Here is an 18,774-nt window from a genome sequence, read left to right as displayed (position 1 = left end):
ACACACACCCCGAGACAGGCACTCTCTGAAGGAGGTGTGCATATGAGACTCCCCAGGAAGAGGAGACTTTGAGGAGCCAGAAACCCACCCCCAAACTGGATGGCATTTCTCCTGAGCTGGCAGCTCTGTCCACATGGCTCCTGGAAGGTGGTTTCTTTTCACAGGTGAAATGGAACGCAGAACTCTGGGTCGGGGAGAGGGGAAGGGAGGAAAGACAGGAAGAAGTCCAAGTCTCCAATATGAATCTTGGCCCTGTCCTTGGCTCTCTGAGCCTGCAGACCTGCCTAGCAGCCCTGGCTCTGGGGAAGGCACCAGAATACAAGCCAGGGAAAGAGGACAAAAGGCGGCTTCATAACCAAGTCACTAAAGAAAATTAATTGTGGGGAGGGGGAAGAATCTTGGCAAAAGCTTTCAGATCCACAGTGGGAGAAGGAGCATGGCCTGAGCTAAGGAGCCATTGGTGAGAGGCTCTACCTGGTAGCTTCCTCTCTGAACTAAGCTTGCTACCAAAGTGGCCAAGACCAGTAGGCAAAGCATCGGTGCTCTTAGCTCCCACTAAATTCTGACTTCTTGGAAAACACCCCATTTGCCTGTCCCAGCCCAGCTCAGACTGGGCTGCAGGTCTGCCTATCTGGAAAAGGAGAAGTTTGGACTGAAGTCTCCTTCTCATGTTAAAATTCTTTTTGTGTTCCAAGATCCTTTCAAACTCTGACATCCTATGTTCTATGACCTAAGATCCCCTCCCAGCTCTGACATTCTCTGTTCTATGTTCTCAAGTTTGTCCTATTTCTGACATTCCCTATTCTAAGGCCTCTCCCAGCTCTGACATTCTGTAGCGTAAAGTCTCTCCCAGGTCTGACATCCTCTACTCCAAAGCCCCTCCCAGCTCTGACATTCTCTGTTCTATATTCTCAAGTTTGTCCTATTTCTGACATTCCCTATTCTAAGGCCCCTCCCAGCTCTGACATTCTCTGTTTTATATTCTAAAGCTTAACCTGTTTCTGACATTCCCTGTTCTAAGCCCCTCCCAGCCCTGACACTCCTTTTTCTAAGGTCTCACCCAGGTCTGATTTCTACACACTAATCATTAGTGTATTTAATCATTAGTTGCTCATTTCTCTTCTACTTATAACATTCTCAGCTTTTCATTCTAATGACCCGTAGCACACTGGTATTCTAGGAAGCTTCAAAAGAGACTAAGGTTTCAGAAAGAGGGGTTAATTAAGAAGCCAGCTCTCAGGATTATTGAAGGGAAGGGTCTTGGATCTGGGCACAGATGGATGTCTGTCCCTAATACCCCTTCCCTCTCCTCTCAGCCTCCATTCTGAGCTCCTGGGGTACCACTATCTGGGCCCAGGTGGCTATCACCCCAGTCCCTGAGAGGGCCACGGTCGGCGGCAACATCATGCTGTTGGTGCACAGTGTCCAGAAATATGTCCTTTTGTTCAGATGGTTCCGGGGGAGCAGGAACAGCACTGACCAGTTCAGTATAATCAGGCCTGGAGACAGATTAATGGAACTCAATAGGAAGGAGAACCCGGACCACATCATTATGCACCGGAATGGCTCCCTGACCCTGAAAAACCTTTCGTCCAGAGATTCTGGCCTCTACATCGTTGAAGTCCACACCCTGGCAGGAATAAATTTTTTGGGTGAGAGATACATCCGAGTACATGGTAAGCCCCATTTCTTTTTGGTGTGATGAGAGAGGCAGAGGAAGGAGCCCTTGGAACCCAGGACACCCCAGAGCCTAGGCCCAGCCATGCCACAAATATATCACATGGCCTGACCTTCCCTTCTCTCAGCCTCAATTTCCCCATTTGCTAAAGAAGGTGATAAGCCTTTCAGAGACCTCCCAACTCTGACATTGTTTGCTAAATGATCCCACTCAAGTCTGACATCTCTTCCAGGTCTCATAGTCTTTGCATTAAAGCCCTCCTAGCTCTGGCATTCCACATTCTAAGGGTCCTCCAAGCTCTGACATCCCATGTTCTAAGTTCATAGGATTACAGGCAGATCTGGAATTGGTTGAGACCTTAGAGGATGTCTTCCCTGGGAGGACAACTTCCCTTCCAGCTCTTAAATCTCCTAACTTTAAACCATCATTCTCAAACAAAGCCACCACAATACAAAGAGCCATTCCAGATTGCATGGTACTTACTGATGAGGGCAATAGTCTCTCAGGGGAAAGCCCTGTGGTCAAGAAGAATTCCCTGGAACCCTTCCCCGGACACGAACCAGCCTTCGAACGTTGGGAAGCCTGGGAACAACACTGAGAGGGCCCAAGGGAACTTTGTGAGCAAAAAAGGTAGTGCTGGGAAGTAGCCGGGTCAAGTCAAGTCAACAAGCAGTTGTTCAGTGCCTAGCAGAGGCCAGGCACTGAGCTAAGCATTGAGAATACCGAGAAAGGCGCAAAGCCAGTATCTGCCCTCAAGGAGCACCTCCATACCACCAACCAGGGACAAACCAGACTGGCCTGGAGATAACCCCAGAAGGAAGGCCCTCAGGGTAAGGTCTGGGGAAGGCTTCTGGCAGAAGTGGGGCTTTGGCTGAGGTCTGGAGGCAACTAGGAGGCAGAGATGAAGAAGGAGTATGTTTCACATGTGGAGAACAGCCTGTTTGGAGGGGGGTTGCAGTGAAAAGGAAAGATGAGGAGAGGGGGGAGAATACAGAGGGAGGGCTGCAGTTTGAGCAGAGGGGATATGGGTTCAGTTATAGGAGATGATGCCCAATCTGTCCTTCTGAAGGCTGAAGCTACCAGACACTGCTCCCAAGAACTGCCAAGCCCAAATTGGGTGGGACCTCATGCACCCAAGGGCATACCAAGCCACCATTGATGAAAGTCAGAAAGAGAAAAAGAAAGAGCTGGGAGTGAGGAAGGAGGGACAAAAGCCCCAGGTTTTACAAGCCTCCTTTCCTGTTTCCTTCGAGGGCCCCATCTGTTCCCCTTAGCCTACCATCACACATCTCTCCAAGCTTGTCGTAGCCACCCTGGGCCCACACTCAACTTTATCCAAAATCCTCTATTGACCTAGTTCATCAACTCAAAGACTGTCATATGGGGAGGGGACTTTGCAATATAGAATGTCAGGGCTAGGAAGAACCTTAAGCCACAGGATGTCAGAATTAGAAAGGACCTTAGGACACAAACTATCAGAGCTAGAGGAAACCTTAGAACATAGAAGGTTGGAGTTTGAAGGAACCTTAGAAATGAGAGCAGAGAAATCTATATTCCCTCCTCATACTCCAGCTTTTCCGTTGCTAATATCTTCCAATGAATCATGGGAGAGTTTGATGCATGGATGGGAGGGGACACACCTTCTTATAAAGGAACTTCTAAGGCAGCATTTTCTCCTATGGAGTCAAATATTTTGCTACCATCTGCAAACAAGTACAGCGGCCTTATACTCTCTGGCCACTAGGTAGCAATGGTGGATAGAGAACTGGAGACAGAATCAGAGAGACCTGAGTTCAAATCTAACCTTAGATACTTACTAGCTGTGTGACCCTGGGCAAGTCACTTCACCTCTGTTTGCCTTAGTTTCCTCATCAGTAAAATGGGGACAATAATGACACCCATTTCCCAAGGTCGTTATGAGGATCAAAGGAGATAATCTTTATAAAGTACTTAGCCCAGAGCCTGGTTGGTACATAGCAGGTGCTATGTCATTATTAGCTATCATTACCTCTTTCAGTCAGTTGTGAGATAGCAAGGTCCATTTGCAAATATTATTTGCAAAAAAGTTGCTTCTTCTCCTTGGGGATGTTTTCAGTTCTGGCATAGGTGACCCCTATAAAGACGTTGTGTTGACAGGAATGTAGGAGTATAAGTCAGTCAGTTTTGCGCATTTTCTCTGTTGTATTGTTTAAAATCAATAAGGTCTGAGTTTTTTCCATGCATTTAGTATTTCCCTCTCCCTTGGATACCTTCTAAGTTGGTCCCTCCTCAATGTCCTCACAATTGTATCATATCCACTTTTCCTCATCCATGTTCCCTGTCTTGCCATTTCTATATCTTCTGTAAAGCACCTCAGCCACTGTGATGTTAGGGTCCAAGCATGGTGGATCCATTAGCTTTGATGAGTAAACAAAATGTTGACTAGAAGCTTTCTGAGTTCTTTCAGTCTCCTTGTTGTAGTGATTTATTTCCATTGGTTTAGCTTCTCGATGAAATTATTATGGTCTGAGATCATGTCATTTCTTTTCTCCACTTCCCATGTTTGAGTTTCCATTCTCTATATAGCTGCCAAATTCATATGCTTGAAATACAGGTCCAATTGTCGTTGCACCTTCACTTTCTTCAAAATTTTAAATGGCTCCTATTGCCTCATAGATAAAAAAAAAACTCTTCAGCCTGAAATTTTAAGCCCTTCACAAGCTATCCAGGCTTATTTCATAGTAAGAGAGGCATAGAAGCCCAAGGAATAACACTATCTCCCAAAACACGAGCCCTGCTTCTATCTCAGCCCTCAGAGCTATCATCCATGGGAAAAACTCCTGTGGAGAAGAGGCCAGCCATCCTCACCAACTGCCGTATTCAGGGCAGGCAAGGCAGACTAGCTAAAGTAATAACTAACAGTCCCTGAAGGAGAGGGGAAGGAAGCACATTCCAAGCAAGAGAGACCAGCACCACCACCTTGACCACCATCTCTCCCTCAGATCCTCACGGAGACAGCCCAAGACCCTGAGCCCAAGAGCCTTGGGAATGGCAATGCTTCAAGCCCAGTATCCTCAGTCACCAGCCTGGGAAGCAGCCCCTGTGGAAATGCGGCCTGGCCACTGCCCCTGCAAAGGCTGCAGCCGTGGCTGCTGAAGACCCAGAAAAGAAAAGTCTTTACACTATCAAATGTTTCAAAAATCAGAAACATTATTTTGATGCTCTAGATGGGAAATTCTTGTCTAGTGTCCAACAAGTAGATTTCTGGAGCAGTTGAATATTATCAACCTTGACATTCTCAATATAAATGAAACCAGAAGGAAGAAAGAGGATGTAACTGAATGGAAGGATGGCTCACAGGTACCAATCAAAGAGGCAAAGAAAGGTGTTGTCAGAATGGGTTTCACCATACTCTAAATGACAAGAAACATTATTTCATGGGACATTTGATCACTAGAGTACTAAATGTAATAGGCATTTGCAAAAAGCCTGTCATGAAAATAATCTCAGATTATACAGTAAGGATGACATGGTAGAGAGATCCCATGAAGAATTTAATAAGACTGTCAACATTAAAGTAACATACAGGTTGTCCTCAAAGTCTTAGTGCAATTTTTAAGCCTTAATAACTTCACAAGTATAAATCCTACAAATTTACTCCCCAAAAATCATTTGAAAATTTAAATTTTCACTCCTGGCAAAAATAGGTAATGTCTATTAATTAACTGCATTTAAAGATAATAATATAACAGACGGGAAAATACATGGCATTAATGTGAAAATCATCCCTGCATCGGTTGTCTGTGCACTGTCAGGCAACTAAATCATCAGAGTGAAAATCAGAGCTTGTAAAAGAAAAAGAAAAGGACAAGGAGCATGAGGAGGAGGAAGAAGATGAAGAAGATGATGGTGGTGATGATGATGATGGTGATGATGATGATGATGGTGGTGGTGGTGGTGGTGGTGGTGGTGGTTGGTGGTGGTGATGGTGGTTGTGATGGTGGTGAAGATGATGAAGATAAAAAATGTGAAAAATAGAAAAAGATCAGTTGAAATAACTTAACCTCCAAGTTATTTAAACAAATAATTAGCAATCAAATATGGGACATAGACAACATAAATGACATTAATGACAATAATGGTTTTTTTATCCAGAAGTTTAACCAATGTGAATTAGTCACCACAACAAAAAACCCCAAAGGATCCCAGTAAGCAGTTTAGCCAACAAACATCCTACCTACTTGCCAAATGGAGAGAGATGATTGCCAGAGGCTGGAATATAAAATTGTTTTTGAAATCTTGTGAAGAAGAATGCTGCACGATCATGAGCATTTTCAGTATGTAAAGTGGAGAAGCAATAAAAGGTAAAACCAATATAAAGAAAGTTTTCTGAGAGATCCCAGGGTATCCAAGGATAAAAATGGAAGGACTATGTACAGGAGAAAATTTGAAAATATTTTCAAAAGTCATTATAGTGAGTTGTTTTCTCCATCAAGTAAAATGGAACCATCACACTTGGACCCTGACATCACAGACTGAGGGAAATGGCATTAAATAGAACAAAGGTGGGGAAAGCAGTGGGATTAGACCATGTGTACATAAAGGAGGTCTATGCCGGAAGCAACACAAAACCGTTAGAGCATTGAGGGGCCAATATACAAGGTATTTGAAAGAAGGAAAGATACTAAAGGCCTGGGGGGGGGAATCTCACACCTTATTAGCACTAAAAAGGAAAAAAGAACACCAATAACCAACAACTTATATTCCTACTCTCCCATCAAGATGAAAAATTTGTGATTGTCATCTATACGTGAATCAAAGTCATATTCAGTAAGTGCATTAGTAGGGAACAAGTAGGTTTTCATGAGCAACAGTCAGTTACAGACTACATCTTTAACATCTCACAATTAAGATGAAAGATGTAGAGACTAGTCAATCTCATTGTAATTGTTTATTGATTATGAAAAAACATTCAACTCTGTAGAACAAAACACCACCTCAGTCTCTCACAGCTAAGTGTCTCCTACCAATATGTCATGATCATTCCAGACTCCTTAGAAGATAGAGCAACAGAAGTTACCCTGTATAATGACCCTGTGATAGTGAATATCAAGTGATAAATGAAGAGGGAACCTTATGCTCATTCAAAGTACTCAGCACCATGATGGAGACACGGGTTGAGGAGGGATTTTCTATGGATGGTGAAGTTCTCCTGATTCTCCTGTTTGCAGCTGGCACTGAGATGGTTACATTAAGCTGCAAGACATTGCAAAACCTCCTAGAAGAGAATGATTACTCAACAGAGTTTGGCCTGTCCACACACACAGGAAAAAGCCAATGGCTGAAGAATGTCTATTGCTTATATTTCAACATACACATGGATAGACACACTACAGAGCTCATTCGACAAAATGTACATGTGAAACAAACAATACAGATGGACAGTGAGCCGTGCCCTAAGCTGAAAAGGAGATCAGGATTGATTGGTTTGGGACAAATACAAAGCTCTTTAATTGACCCCAAATTCTCAAGAAAGTGTAGCATGTCCTGCCTCACTGGGAGCCAGGCAGGTTACTCTCCCTTGAGATTCTAGGACACCCTGAATTTTATGGATCTCTTCTCTGCTGCTATTGGCTCAAGTCCCTACTGACTGTGTTCTTCCCTCCTCTGTTGTTAGGGGCCAGGTGGGAGCACCCCAGTTCTATTTGACTGTTTAACATCAGTTAGCTATTGCAAGGAGATATTTACTTCAAAGATATCACAAGAACAAGTTTAGACATTTCTTGCCTTACCTTAAGGGCATAATCTCCCCCACATCACAACCAAACAAACAGACTTCTCTTACACACATGGTTCCCCAACAGGAACCAGTTGAAGACTGTTCACACATTCTCCATTTCACTCTATAAGGAACCTACCATATGCATCATCATGATTCTTTCTGAAGGAAGTTCCTAAGCTTCTTTATGTGGAAGGATATCATCCCAGGAGCTCTGAAAATGTGCCAGATCCCCAATCCCAAAGCAAAGACCCATCTTTTCCATAATAACAGTTTACTAGTATCGCTATATGCCATGAAGACCTGGAACACAGCTGTCTCAGAAGAGCTAAAGGTGAGCTTCACACTAAGGGCCATAAATAGGTGTGTGGTGGATATGAACAAGCTGCCACATGCGTTAAGAAAAAGGCTAAGAAGAATAGGAGTCAAAGATGTCATCAGGAGACTGTGGTAGGAGAATGGGAGTCAGTCACATAAATGTGCTAAATATTAGCACGTGGCTGGTTTTGGAATTGAGCTCCAAAGAGGAAAGATAGAGGAGAGTAGCTTGATAGAACAGCAGTGTCAGATAAAAGTTAGTTATAGATAGAAGAGTTCTGACCATGCCTGTGGCCAGCTGGGAAAACATGAGCAGAACTAGGTTTTCATATTTTTATGATTATCTCTTTTTGTCTACACAGGTGAACATACAAAACTTACGCTCACTCTTGAGTCTGACTATAACCAAGACAGTACCATTGAGCTCAAAATTAAGTCCACCGTGACCTTCCACTGCATAACCAAGTCCCACCCAGTGACCTCTTATCACTGGACTTTCAACGGCAGCAGTCTGGACCACACAGGGGATCAGCTCACCCTACACAATGTGTCCTGGGCCCACCAGGACATGCTCCTCTCACTACAAGCAGGCCCAAGCCTCCAGCTCAGCTAAGATCATCCTTAGAGTGGTAGGTGAGTCTTCAGAAACTCCTTAGGGAGGGCTGAGTAGCAAGTGGGATGGATGTTCTCTAGGACCTGAATCTGACACCTTCCACTGACAGGGAAGTGGATGATGGGCACCAAGGTCAACATTATATAGTAGAAAGAGCCCAGGATGTGGGGTTTGAATCTGTGAGATTTGGGGCAAATCATTTCACTTCCCTGGGCCTCAGTTTCTCCAACTGTAAAGTGAGGAGGTTAGACTAATGGCCTCTAAAGTCCCTTCCAGCTTTAAGTCCATGGTCTTGGGACTTTGGACAAGTCTTTAACCTCCATGAGGCTCCATTTTCTCCATTGGATTATGAGTTCCTTGAGCACAAGAATGTTTTGCTTTTCTTTTTTATACCCAGTGCTTAGCACAGGGCAGAGCACACAGCAGGTGCTTAATAAAAAGTTTATTGATTGGCTGACTAGAAAATGAGGTGTTTGGACTCTGGCCCCTGAGGCCCCTCCCAGCTCTAACATTCTCTGATTCCCAATATCCTTCATTAAACAGCTCTTCAGAGCATAGAGATGACCCAGCTTTGCTCTTTTCTACCTGTGGGACCTTGAAAGAATCCCTTCCCTTTTCTGATCATCAGTTTTCCCATCTATAAAATAGGATTATTGGAAAAGATCATCTCTGAGGTCCCTTCTAGCCAGGACATTCCATCATCAGTGATCCCATGAATCCCAACAAGGTAGATGAAAAAGACCTGACCTTCCTTCCTCTCCATACAGATTCTCAGGATTCTTCTGGACCCTCACCATCTAGGGAAGTCAACCTCATCTTCCTCATTGTGACTGCTGTCCTGGCTGGACTGGTGATAGCTGAGGGTGTGGGCTGTATTCTGTTTATTAGGAATATCCAAAGGTAACCATGTTTCCTCTATTGCTTACCTGTTTAGCAGCAGATCACCAACCAAGGGTGTGGTCAGTCATCACCCCTGACCCTACCACCAAGGGAGGACTGGCCACTGCAAAGACAGGTTAGGGTAGAGGCCCTAACATCAGCAGAAACAATGTTGGTCCCTCTGGTAGAGTACATCATGGAGAGGAAAGCTGGTAGTGGTGAGAACATAGCGATCTTGGAAAGACTGGTACCACATTGTCATGGTGGGCCACATCATGGTAGGGAGGGCTATGGGGTGATAACCTGACAGCAGACCATAGTCATAAAGCATGTAAATGGCAAGTGGGGTCTGTGTCCAGGGGAAGCAACAGGATCCGAGAGCGACAGAACTGAAGGGCAGAGAGATGGCTGGGTGGTCTGTGGTGCAGAGAAGCAAGCAGGATGAAGTAATGGTCGCTCAAATGGTTCTGAAGCAGGGGAGCAAGCAGTTCATACTTATCAGAGGTCAAGAATCCCAGGAGTGAGGAGCATCAGAGGTTAGAAGTAACAGAGCTCGAACAAGCAGCAGATCTGGGAGGTACACGGAGAACAGTCATCCAGGAACTCAGATACTTCAGTATCTAACCTCGTATCTAACTCTACGAAGATGTTTCTGTGTCTAACTCTCCACAGGTGCTTCTGTATCTAAGGCAAAAACAAATCCCCCAAATGTTGCTGTGACGTGCTGGAGCCATTTCTACCGGCTACAGAGCTGATTGTTAAATTTTCAGCTTCAGAATTTACGCGTTGGAAATTGGCAAATGCCAACCAGGGCTTGATTTCTTGCGCTGTTGACTGTTGATTGTCTTAGACTTAAGAAATAGATGGATGTAAAAAAAAAAGAAATAGATGGATAAAATCTTAATAATAATGGAAATCAAACTTTAGAAATGTGTCCTGCATGCATTTGTTTTCAGAGCCAGTAGTTAAACATTTACCAACAATCCCTTGCCCACATCCTTCCTGTGATGCCTGTGAATATGGGCAACCCAACATCTTAAGATTGGCTCCTACTTTGAGGCAATGTGGAATGAGCTCTAGACTTGGAGAGCCAACCACTTACGAGCTGTGTGGCCATGAGCACCACCGTCTTTCCCCTCTCTGAGCCTTCATGTCCCCATGTGGAAAGGAAGGAGGTTGGGGCCTCCTTTGGGACATGGTCTCTAGAACCTCCTTCTGATGATCCCCAGGATGAACCAGTCCTAAAAAGTCACTAACTCAGGGATTTTCCCTACTCTTCCCTTTCAGGGCTTCACAGAAACAGCTGGAAGCTGTACAACCAGGTGAGGAGAGTCATGCAGTCAGGATCCAAAGTGAGTATTGCTAACCGTAGTAAAGGAAGTCAAAGCAACTGAGCCATGGGAGCAGGAAGGAAGCAGCTGCAAGACAGAGTCCTGGTGGTTAGGAAAGGAGGGAACCTTTTTTCCTCCTCTAAAGCAGAACCTCTAGATTGTTATTTTAGACTGGCCCCTTATGTTGTTGATCCACTATGGAGCGGGTGAAGGGTGGGGAAAGAAGAGAGAGAAAGAGAGGAAGACAGAGAGAGATGGAGAAGAAGACAGGGACACAAAAGGAGGCAGAAAGAGACAGAGAGACAGAACACAAAGCAAGATTTCTCTTCTGTATTGTGTGTATCCCTAGTGTGTAGACTTAGTTTACATCTCTTCAAAATAAGGGGATTGATCTAAATCATCTCTAAGGTCCTTTAGTGAAACTGCATGACTTTGAGTCAGGAAGAATCAGGTTCAAATATCACTTCTGACACTTGCTGTGTGACTACGGGCAAGTCACTTAACTGCCCTGTGCCTCAGTTTCCCCATCTGCAAAATGAAGATAATGATACCCTTAGGACCTACTTTGTAAGGTTGTTGTGAAGCTTAAATGAAGTAATATATGTAAAGTTTGCTCTACCAACTTTAAAATGCTGAATAAACATCAGTGATGATGATGCTGATGTAGAAGAGATTTAGAATTCACTCACCCAGTCCTGCTACTTACTAGCAAGTGCCTTCCCACTGTGGACCTCAGCCTCTTCCTCTATGAAATGAGGGAGATGGATTAGATCTCAGAGGCTCCTTCCTGCTATGATGCAGATGATATTGTCAAGGTGTACACTGGGTGATCATGGAGAAGCAGAAGCAGCCCACACCCCTGATTCCTTGACCTATTTTCTACCCCCTACTGAAAAGCCGGCTGTCACTTTACCAACCAGCAAGGAGTATAATCTATCATTTAGACACCAGGTGGTGCTATCTTCAGGCTACCGGCCAAGTGGTTTGCTCAGAAAAGATAGTGGGCTTGCTTTCCCAAGGGAGGCTCTATCTCCCATGTTTACCAGCCTCCCAATTTTTACACTTCTCCTCCTCCCACCACTATCTAGGGCGCCTAGAGCATTGCTGCTAGCTAGATCCTAGCTTCTGGAGGATTTTTTTTTAAAAAGGAAATTAATATTATGCAGAAACATTAGAATCATGGAAATAAATGGATGTCTTTTTGTCACTTAGTGATGAAAGTCCCTGGGGTCCCCAGATCCCAGTCCCATCTGTGACGATCACTATTTGTGTGACCTCAGGTCAGTCACTTAATGTCCTTGGGCCTCAGCTCCTCACCTATAGAATAAGGGGGTGGGATTAGACGGCCCCCCAGGTCCTCTCCACCAGTGCCATGATCCTGACTTTCCCCATTCTGTGAGATTCCCTTCAATCACTCTATATTTCATATCATGTCATAAGCAATTTACATTATGGTCATGCAGTAAATCCACACTGTTTTATTTTTCAAAAAAAGAAAAAGGTGAATGAGATACTTTTGCTTCTCCTGATTATGTCCTCCACCTCAATTCTGCCAACCATTGCTCAGAGAATAGGTAAAAGGATGGGGGAGGGGGGAGAAGGGAAGCAGTTATGGGTTTAGAATCTGACAGGACCGGCTCAGCAGTTAGTAATTCTACCACTCCTTCAGATCTTCTCAAGACCATTTCATAATGCTCCTTTTCTGCACTCCCACGCTGTGGCAAATACAAACCCCTTCTTATAGTAAAATAGCCCAGGATTAGGAGCCAGGAGGCCTATGTTCTAGCCCCAGCCCTATTCATGACCAACTCTGCAGCTATCGGAAAGCCAGGTCCCCTCTTTGGGTCTTAGAATCATAAGTTTTAAAGCTGAGCAGAACATATGTGATCACTGTGTCAGGAAATTGGGAGGCCACAGAGCTAGAAGGGCAGAAAGATCCTGGAGTTGATATTTGTGAGGGAAGGCTCCCTCCCCAGACCTCACTATTCTAGCAGAATGTAAATTCCCTGAGGGCAGGTTTGGGACTGAACCCAGGCATCCTGACTCCAGAGACTCTTGTCACTTAGTACCTAAGAGACATCCTTAGATTTCCATGATTCTAATGTTTCTGCATAGTATTAATTTCTTTTTTAAAAAAAATTCCTCCAGAACTTAGCTTGTTTGTGTTTTTTTTTTATCCCCAGCTCCTTGCATACTTGCAAAACAGTAGGCTGCTTAGTATTTGTTGAATCGAATGAAATTGAATTGAGGTCACTCATTTTCAAAAATATTACGTGACTACTAGTAAGTAGTTCTGGTGGGAGGGACACTGGGGTGTCAGAGCTAGGAAAGTTGCTATTGTATGTGACAAGGTGGTGGATGGAAGCCAGCCAGAGATAGGGGAGTTCTAGAGGATGAAGCAAGTTCAGTGATGGACATGGGTGTGGTAGGGGCTGTTACAGCTCTTGCCCTCCTAGCGTCATTGTATGCTAAGGTAAGGTATACCTGAGAGCACTACAGTGAACATTTGTCTTGGAGAAGGGTTAGGGCAAAGTGATTCCACACAGAGAGTATACTGGGTCAGTTGTGGGTACAGCTGAGCTTGCATCGGGGTGCCGGTTCCTAATAAATCATGCCTAAAGAGGAAGTTTGGGGTGGAGTGCTGGTCAACCTGACCCATCTTAATTCTTATTGTACAGATAAGGAAACCATCAGAAAACTAGTAAGTTGGAAAGGAAAGACTCAAATCTAGGACCAAGGCTCTTTCCTTTACACCAGGATGAGAAGACTAGTTTAGATAACCTCTAAGATTTCCCAAAGCCTTGACATTCTTGTTCTAAGGCCTCTCCAAGATCTGACATTCCACATTCTAAGATCCCCCCAGCTTGGTACAGTGGATAAAGTGCTGGACTTGGAATCAAGAAAACCTAAGTTCAAATCTAGACACATACATATTAGCTACATGACTCTGAACAAGTCACTTCTTCTCTATCTGCCTCAGTTTCCTCATCTGTAAAATATAGGCAATAGCACTTATTTCCCAAGGCTATTGTAAGAATCAAATGAGATAATATCTGCAAAATGCTTTGCAAAACTTAAAGCACTATATAAATGATGGTGATGGTGATGGTGATGGTGATGGTGATGGTGATGTTGATGGAGATGGTGAAGAAGAGGATGATGATGATGGTGGTGATGGTGAAGATGATGATGATGGTGGTGATGGTGATGATGATGTTGATGGTGATGTGAAGAAGAGGATGATGATGATGGTGGTGATGGTGAAGATGATGATGATGGTGGTGATGATGATGATGATGATGGTGATGATGATAGTGATGATGATGGTGATGATAATGGTGGTGATGGTGATGACAGCTAGGTGGCGCAGTGGATAGAGCACTGGGCCTAGAGACAGGAAGGCTTATTTCCCTAGTTCAAATCTGGCATCAGACTCTAGCTGTGTGACCCTGGGCAAGTCATTTAACCCTGTTAAAGTTCTGAGGAACTTTGAAATTAATTTGTGACTTGGGAGACACTGACAAAGGACCACCCAGCATGGCATGCCCGTAATCAAAGAAGGCACTGTTCTCTATGAGTGAAGAGGAATGGTAGTAGTCAGAAGAAATATGAGATGCACAAATTTAGAGACATCCTCACTGCTGAGTGGACTATTTGTGCCCAACTTGTGGTAGAGCCTTCTGAGCTTGTATTAGACTGATCAGCCACAGATGGATACATTGTACCTTGACCCCAACATGGTGATGTTATTTTGGTCCTCTTCGAGAATGAAAGACAACAACCACAAACCTACTTTTCTCAGTTTCCTCATCTGTCAAATAAGCTGGAAAAGTAAGTGGCAAAACGCTTGCCAAGGAAACCTTAAATGGGGTCCCAAAGAGTCAGACATGACTGAAACAACTGAATAGCATCACCATCATCATCATCATCATCATCTCACCATCATCATCATCATCACCATGATCATCATTATTCCCTGTTCTCTGATTTCTGCAGAAAAGGTTTTTCACACATATGAAAATGATTCCAAGTCCCTAGTTCTGCACACATATGAGAATCAATCACAGCCCGCAGTTCTGCACACATATGAAAATAATCCCCAAGCTGGAGGTGGAATAGCGACCACTCAGGTAGGAGCATCACCTTTGGGCTTTGTCTCCCCTCGTGCTTTTCTCTGTCTGTGGACCTCTCCCTTCCCTGCCCCTGTTCTATCTCTCTAGAGGGAGGAAACCTAGGCCTGCTCTGGGCTCCCCTCAAACCTAACTTGGGGTGTTGATGAGGGAGAGCCCTCTTATAGAATGGAAGGAACTTAATATCCCCCCAAGTCACCTTGTACGTATTTCATATATGTGTTATGTATATCTGTATATGTGCAAGTTTGTTTTTTTAATCCAAGTAGAATGTAAACTCCATGATGACATGGATTCTTTCACTGTTGTCTTTGTGTGCCCAGTACCTGGCACCTGCCTAGCACATAGCAGATACTTAATAAATGCTTGTGGATTGGTTGATTGGTTTCTTGAAGGGCACTGGGAGCTTTCTTTGGGTTGGGGGAATATGGGACTGAAGGAGGCATAGCTAATTCCTATTCCTCTCTACAGGACCAGAGTTTTGCCTCAGCCTCCCCCTCAACCCCATCTGAGAAAGCTTACCAGGTAGGTACAGGGACAAATTGAAGAAACACCTGGACCCCAGGAGAGAGGGGTGCTTCGGCTTTAGCCAGTTCCCTCTTGATATTATCATCCTAATGGTGGATGATCTTACCCAAGAGGACTTGAAGTTGGAAAACCTGCTTTCCAATCCTCACTCCAAAACTAAAAGGATTACCCTGAGAGCCAGGAGGAACCTCAGAGATCATCTTGTCCAACCTCCTTCTTTTATGGATGAGAAAACTGGGGCCCAGTGAGTTGAGTGATGTGTCTAAGGTCCCATGGGAAAGAAGAGGCAGAGCTTGCCTCTTGGCACAACTTGCTGGCTGTGGGACTCTGAGCAGTTCTCTTTATTCTCTGGATCTCGGACTCATGGGATGAATCTCAGACTTGAGAGTGACTCTGAAGGTGTAGTCAGTTTGGCAGCTCCTTCTGAGAGCATCCAGCCTCAACTGGAAAACGTCTCTTCACACTCTGAAGACAAGATGATGTACCATTGCTGGACAGCTCCTACCCGCAGGAAGCTCTTCCTTAGGTTGAATTGATATTTGCTTCTCTATAACTCAGGGCCCTCCCAGATGACATTCCCTGTTCTAAGGGCCCTTCCAGCTCTGACTTCCCTGTTCTAAGGTCCAGCCCAACTCTTGATAGTTTATGATTGAATCAAAAGTTAATTAAGGCTCCAGGTCATGTAGGCTCTAGAAGTGTGTGAAGGACACCAAGAATTAGGATTTGGGAGAAGGGAGGGGAGGTCTGAGCAGGTTCCCAGAGAAGGCAGGATGTGAACATCACCCAGGAGGATAGGGAACATGTCAGGAAAGAGAAGTGGTCCCTGAGAGCAGGGGTAGTCAGGATGAACTTCCTAGGGAGAGCAGGGCAGTGTTGTGATGAAATTAAAGGCTTGGGAAGGGTTGGTAGGAGAGAGAAGGGCATTCCAGTTGGGCAGAATCACCCAGGTCAAGGCTGTGAGAACAGAAATGAGCCCATTGAGGGGGTATCGAGAGCTGAGGGAGCTGTGGGGGACATGGAGACAAGATACGGCCAAGATTCTTTCCTCTCTAAGAATCTCAGTCTCAGTCCTCTCTTTTTGTCCCCAGGACCTAGATGTCACCAAAGTGGATGTCTATGACCAGATCGTCCACCCAAGAAGCCAAGGAGGAAGGAAGTTGTTCTGGAGATGATGCCCTCTGCCCACCAAGGCACCATCTTGCTGGAGCAGGATACATGAAGGCAAAGCCCTTGGAGATAACACAGAGGAGCTGTCAAGGGCCAAGCCAGAAACCACTGTCCCTAGGCCCCAAGCTAAGCCCAATAAAAGCACCTGACCCCCAAAAGGGTTCTACTCTTTCCTGTGCCCTAACAATGGAAACTCCCATGACTTCTGGTTGCTAATCCCTGGCCCCTGTGGAAGGGGAATTCTCACCAGACAGAGTTTGTTCTCACAAAACTACTTTCCTCTGCTTGGTAGATTTCCTCCTCTTTGCCTGGATAGAGCCCAAGGATCCTGGCAGAGAAAGAAGAGGCTTGAGTAGGTGGTATCAAGGGCTTTCAGGTATCTGCTGGAATTCTTGAGGGTGAAATGAGACAGTTTCATTTCTAGTGTTTGAAAGTGAAGTGGGCATGTACAAAATAGTCACAGCAGCTCTGTCTGTGGTGGCAAAGAATTGGAAATTGAGAGGATGCCCATCCATTGGGGAATGGCTGAGCAAGTTGTGGTATATGAATGTAATGGAATACTATTGTGCTATAAGAAATGATGAACAGGCTGACTTCGGAAAAACCTGGAAAGACTTGTATGGTCTGATGCTGAGTGAAGTGAGCAAAACCAAGAGAACTTTGTACACAATAACAGCCACATTGTGCGATGACTAATATTGATAAACTTAACCCTTCACAGCAATACAAGGATCTAAGACATCTCCAGAGGCCTCATTATGGACAATGCTATCCACATCCAAAGAAAGAACTGTGGAGGTTGAATCACTATCATTTTTTTCTCTTCTGTTGAGTTTTGTTTCCTCTTTCTGGTGGTTCCTCCTATTGGTTTTAATTTTTACTTATAACTTCACTAATGTGAATATATGTTTAATAGGAATGTAAATGTAAAGCCTATATCAGATTGTCTATCATCTTGGGGAGGGTGGGGGGGGAAGAAGGGGGAGAAAAACTTTAAATTCAAAAGCATATGAAAGTGATTGTTGATAAATCAAAATAAATTAACAAAATTTAAAAAAAAAAAAGAAAAAGAAAGTGAAGTGGGAGAGGTCGCCTCCCAGGTGAGGTGAAAGAGGGAGAGAGGATAGGGAAGGTGGTGATTCACAAAGGAATTGAAGAGTAGCACTGAGTGAGGCAGCTAGGTGGTGCAGTGGGTACAGTGCTAGACCTGGAACCAGGGAGACTTGAGTTCAAATACAACATCAGACACTTAGCTGGGCAACTCACTCTACCACTCTCTGCCTCCATTTTCTCATCTGTAAAAGAGGAGTATAATAATATCACCTATTCCCCAGAGTTATTGTGAGGACAAAATGAGTTGATACTGGCTTGGTGTTTTGCAAACACTATATAAATGTTAGCTATTCATATTATTATTAGCATGTTACACAGGCTAAATGAGATCCAGGAAGTCTATAGAGGAGAGATACAGGGCAAATCATGTAATCTGTCTGAGCTTCATTTTTCACTTCTGCAAAATAAGAGGGTTGCACAAGGTTCCTTCTTTCTCCCAATCTGTAATCTTAAATTCTAAGCAATTGTGCAAGGATCTGGGTCCTAGTGCCCTGGCATACCACAGAGTCAGTAATGAAAATATAGGGGGGAAGGGAGGGCAGGGGGAGAAAGCTGGCTCAGATTCCATATTACAACTCTCTGGGCTCCCTGGACTCTCATCAAAGAGGCAGGGGAATCAGGGAAGGGGGAAAGCACCTAGAGCTTGAGTCATAAACATCAGGCTGTGGACGTATCTGTGACCCTGACCAAAAATTTAACAACTAAAAATCTGGGCACCAGAACTATGAAACATGGATGTCTATTGCCCATTCCAAGGATTCTGAACCACAGAAGATCAGAGCTGGGAGGAACCTTCAAATAAAGGATTAAAGGTGTCAGAGCTAAAAGAGAGCTCAGAACATAGAATGTTATAATTGGGAGGGAACTTATAACACAGAATCACAGAGCTACTATCAGAATTAGAAGGAATCTCAGAGGATGTCCAGTTTAACATAGATAATGAGTCCTCTCGATAACACACCTGACAAACGGTCGTCTAGAACCTGCTTGAAGACCTTTAGTGACGGAGAGCTCGCTACCTCCTGAGACAATCCATTCCCCTTTTGGTCAACTCATCCTCAGGAAGCTTTTCCTTAAATGGACCTGAAATCTGCCTCCCTTGAAGCATTCCCAGATTGTTCATAGTCCTGCCTTCTGGAGGCGACCAGAATAGGCCCGATCCCTTTTCAACAGGTCCAGGGGCTTGGGAACCTTCGGCCTCAAGGCCAGTGCGGCCATCTAGGTCCTCAAGTGCCGCTTGAGGCCACACTTGAGGACCT

The 18,774-nt window shown here is 44.5% G+C and overlaps 1 protein-coding gene across 4 annotated transcripts; it reads left to right on the top strand.

Annotated features, from left to right (window-relative positions):
- Positions 1 to 5: 5 nt before the first annotated feature.
- LOC110219721 (cell adhesion molecule CEACAM2-like) lies at positions 6 to 17,340 on the top strand. Of its 4 annotated transcripts, XM_078145889.1 has the most exons (8): positions 6 to 164; positions 1,317 to 1,676; positions 8,117 to 8,387; positions 9,135 to 9,267; positions 10,534 to 10,598; positions 14,574 to 14,707; positions 15,179 to 15,232; positions 16,324 to 17,340. In XM_078145889.1, exons 1-3 carry the CDS (start codon positions 134 to 136, stop codon positions 8,365 to 8,367), a joined length of 642 nt encoding a protein of 213 aa, XP_078002015.1. In that variant the 5' UTR covers positions 6 to 133; the 3' UTR covers positions 8,368 to 8,387; positions 9,135 to 9,267; positions 10,534 to 10,598; positions 14,574 to 14,707; positions 15,179 to 15,232; positions 16,324 to 17,340. The 4 variants fall into 4 exon arrangements, with proteins under 4 accessions (XP_078002015.1, XP_078002017.1, XP_078002016.1 ...); XM_078145891.1 differs by having other exon boundaries at positions 1,450 to 1,676; positions 9,135 to 10,598; XM_078145890.1 differs by having other exon boundaries at positions 8,117 to 8,383; positions 9,135 to 10,598.
- Positions 17,341 to 18,774: the final 1,434 nt, after the last annotated feature.

Source organism: Phascolarctos cinereus, unplaced genomic scaffold (assembly GCF_003287225.1).
Source record: "Phascolarctos cinereus isolate Bilbo 61053 unplaced genomic scaffold, phaCin_HiC Scaffold_726;HRSCAF=1367, whole genome shotgun sequence".
In the NCBI taxonomy this organism is placed as follows: Eukaryota; Metazoa; Chordata; class Mammalia; order Diprotodontia; family Phascolarctidae; genus Phascolarctos; species Phascolarctos cinereus.
This window is presented reverse-complemented; position numbering and strand designations above follow the sequence as displayed.

Bases quoted from the DNA above. Each gene is read 5' to 3' on its own strand.
- LOC110219721 (XM_078145890.1), top strand. From the start codon at position 134: ATGGCTCCTGGAAGGTGGTTTCTTTTCACAG. The intron at 165-1,316 runs GTGAAATGGAAC...CTCTCCTCTCAG, and splicing joins AAGGTGGTTTCTTTTCACAG to CCTCCATTCTGAGCTCCTGG. The intron at 1,677-8,116 runs GTAAGCCCCATT...TTGTCTACACAG, and splicing joins GAGATACATCCGAGTACATG to GTGAACATACAAAACTTACG.